The sequence below is a fragment of the Diospyros lotus genome, chromosome 5, assembly GCF_014633365.1.
Source record: "Diospyros lotus cultivar Yz01 chromosome 5, ASM1463336v1, whole genome shotgun sequence".
NCBI lineage: Eukaryota > Viridiplantae > Streptophyta > Magnoliopsida > Ericales > Ebenaceae > Diospyros > Diospyros lotus.
The window spans coordinates 43,025,783-43,030,505 of NC_068342.1; the positions used below are offsets into that span (position 1 = coordinate 43,025,783).

Genomic DNA, 4,723 nt, shown 5'->3' on the forward strand with positions numbered 1-4,723 from the left:
GGAATTTCGGGAATAATGTAGCAAAAAAAATATATATATATATAGACCAAATTTCCTAAGGCATAACATGCCTAAGAAGGCGGGCTGTTACAGTTAGTATCAAAGCCCAAACTGAATACCTAGGAAGGAAAACTTGGATTAAGCCTAGCAGGACGAGAGTACCAATATGAGGACGATTAGGGGTACTAACGAAAGTTGTGGTGACAGGATGGATGGAAATTTTTCAAAGAAAATCTTAGTCGACCATTGGGCACACCGTTTGGAACATTGAGTCCCGCTACCAAACGAGGGGATCATGGAGTACCTCGTCCAAATAGAAGAAATTATTGATGATGTGCCCCCAAGCTACCGACTTTGGCCTGAACTCGCTCAGTTTCAGATAAATATGATGGTCGGTGTATTGGAAGATGAGCTGTAGGAATTTGCAGATTGGGTCCGGCATCAAGGCGAACAGTTCCCCGAATTCTGCCTTTACTGCGCACGTGTTCGAGAGCTACTCATAGAAATGTACGAGCCAGTACCAGTGGAGGAGCACGATGAAGACATGGAGGACCTGCTAGAGGAAGAAGGGGAAGGTATGGAAAACCCAATTGAGCCAGGGGAAGCAGAAGAAATGGCAGATCCAATAGAAGCAGCAGAAGAAGAAGAAGACGACATACCCATATTCTGGGCCGAGGATGACCTTCTTGAGTTCGAGGACACCGATTCTGAAGACAAGGAAGAGACAGAAGTGATGATGAATGACCCCGAGGCACCCCCATACGAATCTGATGATGAAAAGAACATTTGGGTCTGGAGGTCATCAGAACCAAAATAGACCCATCTCAGAAACCCCCTAACTATTTACATACAATGTTGTCTGTAATCTATGGGACTATGTAGCATGTACATATAACATTTTGCAGCTGAATGTATAATATCAATAGAGGTAATCGGATGGCAAGATCATGTTCTCTAATCCAGGATGCTACTTTTCTTTCAGATGGTGAACACTCAAAGACGGTTAGCAGTTGGGCCTAGGACGCCCAACCCACAAGTTGGCAACACCGAAGGAAACACCAGTAGGCATCCAGAAGGCGACTCTAGTCAAGAGACCGGAGGTAGTCGACTAGATCAAATGGAGCGAATACTGGGGGGTGTGGTGGGACTCATACAAGAAACTCACTTTCGAGACAGCTATGCAGTCAGCATGCTTGATCTCTATCATCGACAGAACCCTCCCATCTTTCACGGGAAGCTTGGCGCAGACCCTAGTGAAGGAGAATTTTGGATCGAACAAATGGAGAAGCTACTAGACCACCTGCACCGTAGAGAAGAAGAGAAGGTCAATTGTGCCACCTTTATGCTGCAAGACGAAGCAGACAGGTGGTGGAAGGGAGTCAAGAGGGCAATGAACCCTCGGGCCAAGGCTCCCTATATCACCTGGGAGCGATTTAAGGAGCTCTTTAATGAAAAATACTTTCCCCTGAATGTGAGAATGAAAAAGGAAAGAGAATTCATGGAGTTAAAACAGACCGGAGACATGACTGTTGCTCAATATGAAGATGCTTTTAGTCGATTGATCCGGTATATGCCCATTTATGAAGGAGACGAAAGGATCAAGGCCCAAAAGTTTTTGGGAGGGCTGAACCTGAAACTCCAAAGGGCATTGAGTAGTATAAATACTCAGTCCTATTCAGAAGTGGTGCTGCAAGCTTATACCACCGAGGCTAACCTGAGCCGGATTGACGCTATCCAAGGAGAGAGTCAGCAGGGGAGCAGTCATAGAGTCGGCAAGAAGCTAGAACCGCAGAAGCTGAAGTTCAAGCCTGGTACCCCATGCGCGAAATGTCAGAAGCAGCACCCAGGGAGGCCATGCCGGCTCGGGACAAGGGGGTGTTACAATTGTGGAGAAATAGGGCATCTCAACCAGAATTGCCCGAAGAAGAGAATCACCTGTTACAACTGCCAGCAGACTGGTCATTTTGCAAGGGATTGTCCTAAGCCGCGATTGACGAATCAACCTCAAGGGACGACCGAAAATGCTAGAGTTCAGCAGGGAAGGGTGTTTCATCTGACACGACAAGATACGGTAGAAGACCCAGCCGTAATTGAAGGTACCATGCTATTATATGGTATTCCCATGCATGCATTAATAGATTCAGGTGCAAGTCACTCATTTATCTCGCATGCATTTGCTAAAGTATTAGGAGATAAACCAGAAAGTTTGAATTGTCATATGATTGTCGCATCCCCAATGGGGAAGTCTCTAGAAACTTCATTGGGATACAAAGATAGAAAGATTCGAATAGGAGAAGTTGAGTTCCTGGTGAATCTAATCCTTCTGGAATTTCAAGATTTTGACGTGATTCTAGGAATGGACTTCCTAACTAAGTACAACGCGACATTGGACTGTAAAGATAAAACAGTCTGTCTCAGGGCTGGAGACCTGAACATCAAGTTTCAAGGGCAAAAGAGGGCAAGTGATCAGACGTGGATCTCGGCTCTAAAGGCTGAGAAATTATTACGACAAGGAGCACGAGGATACCTGTCTTGTGTCTTAGAGAAAGGCACGGAGCCATTGAAGATCGAGGAAGTACGCATCGTCAGAGAATTCAGGGATGTGTTTCCTGATGAATTGCCTGGATTGCCACCTAGACGAGAGATTGAGTTTGCAATAGAAATCGTGCCAGGGGCAGGACAGGTTTCGATACCCCCGTACAAAATGGCCCCTGCAGAGTTAAGGGAACTAAAGACCCAATTACAAGAGTTGCTCGACAAAGGATTCATAAGGCCAAGTATGTCACCATGGGGAGCACCAGTACTCTTTGTTAAGAAAAAGGATGGGAGCCTGAGAATGTGTGTCGACTATCGACAGTTAAATAAAATAACGATAAAAAATAAGTACCCACTTCCCAGGATCGAGGAGTTGTTCGATCAATTACAAGGAGCCAAGGTCTTCTCGAAGATTGACCTAAGATCAGGGTATTATCAATTAAGGATCAAAGTAGAAGACGTGCCTAAGACAGCTTTTCACTCTCGATATGGGCACTATGAATTTCTGGTGATGCCGTTCGGACTGATCAATGCCCCAGCAGCTTTTATGGACACTATGAATCGGGTTTTCAGGCCATTCTTGGACAAGTTCGTGATCGTGTTTATAGACGACATACTGATATATTCTCCCTCAGAAGAAGAGCACGAATCACATTTAAGGATAATATTACAAACATTACAAGAACATAAGTTGTATGCCAAATTTTCCAAATGCGAATTTTGGTTGTACCAGGTGGCATTTTTGGGGCATGTTATATCGGCTGAAGGAATATCAGTCGACCCGGCCAAGATAACAGCTGTAGCAAATTGGAAGCAACCTCGATCGGTTACCGAAATTAAGAGCTTCTTGGGATTAGCCGGATACTATAGGAAGTTCGTGGAAGGGTTTTCCAAAATTGCAACACCCCTCACCAAGTTAACTCAGAAGGGGGTGAAGTTCGACTGGAGTAAGCAGTGCGAGGAAAGTTTTCAGACACTTAAGGATAAGCTGACAACCGCTCCAGTACTAGCTATGCCAAATGGATCAGGAGGATTCATGATCTACACTAATGCCTCGAGAAACGGTTTAGGGTGTGTGCTGATGCAACACGGTAGGGTCATTGCCTATGGGTCTCGACAGCTCAAAACCCACGAGCGGAACTACCCGACCCACGATTTGGAGCTGGCGATAGTAGTATTTGCCTTAAAGATTTGGAGGCATTATTTATATGGTGAGAAGTTTAAGATTTTTACTGATCACAAGAGTCTGCAGTATGTCTTCTCACAAAAGGAATTAAACATGAGGCAACGAAGATGGATGGAGCTATTAAAAGACTACGACTGTACTATTCAATACCACCCCGGTAAAGCTAATGTCGTAGCAGACGCCCTGAGCAGGAAAGAAACCCCCTGTATGGCCGGAATAATGATGATAGAGTGGAAGCTAGTTAAAGCTTTCAGCTTAATGGCGGTAGGAGTAGTTTCCCGAGGAAACTCAGTCTACGCAGCTAGTCTCACGTTGCAACCGGAATCAATAGACCAGATACGACAAGCCTACTCGGAAGACCCTCGAATAAAGATGTGGGTGGATGATCACAGGCGAGCAAAGAAACCAGAATTTTAGGTAAGAGAAAATATCCTTCATTTTCAAGGAAGAATATATGTACCCTGTGTGAGGGAATTGCGACAAGTAATTTTGGGAGAAGCCCATCGATCCAGATACTCAATACACCCTAGCGCCACCAAGATGTACCAAGACTTGAAAGTTGTGTACTGGTGGCCGGGAATGAAGAAAAGTGTGACAAGATACGTAAGTCAGTGCGACACGTGTCAGAGAATCAAGATCGAGCACCAAAAGCCGGGTGGAAGTTTGCAACCATTAGAAATTCCGGAGTGGAAATGGGAGCACATCACAATGGATTTCGTGACTGGGTTACCAAGAAGTCCTAAAGGAAATGATGCCATATGGGTGATAGTTGACAGATTAACTAAGTCTGCTCATTTCTTGGCCATGAAAGTAAGCCAACCAATCAGCAAATTAGCTCAACAGTATGTAAATGAAATTGTCAGGTTACATGGAGTACCTGTAAGCATTGTGTCAGATCGTGACCCAAGATTCACTTCTAGGTTCTGGGGAAGTTTGCAAGAAAGTTTAGGTACTCAGCTTAGACTAAGTACAGCCTACCACCCCCAGACTGATGGTCAATCA

At 44.9% G+C, this 4,723-nt stretch overlaps 1 protein-coding gene across 1 annotated transcript; it reads left to right on the plus strand.

Moving 5' to 3' along the window:
• The first annotated feature begins 505 nt into the window (after positions 1 to 505).
• LOC127802285 (uncharacterized) lies at positions 506 to 4,138 on the plus strand. The gene is made up of 3 exons (XM_052338003.1): positions 506 to 790; positions 983 to 2,096; positions 2,355 to 4,138. The coding sequence occupies exons 1-3, from the start codon at positions 506 to 508 to the stop codon at positions 4,136 to 4,138; spliced, it is 3,183 nt and encodes a 1,060-aa protein (XP_052193963.1).
• Positions 4,139 to 4,723: the final 585 nt, after the last annotated feature.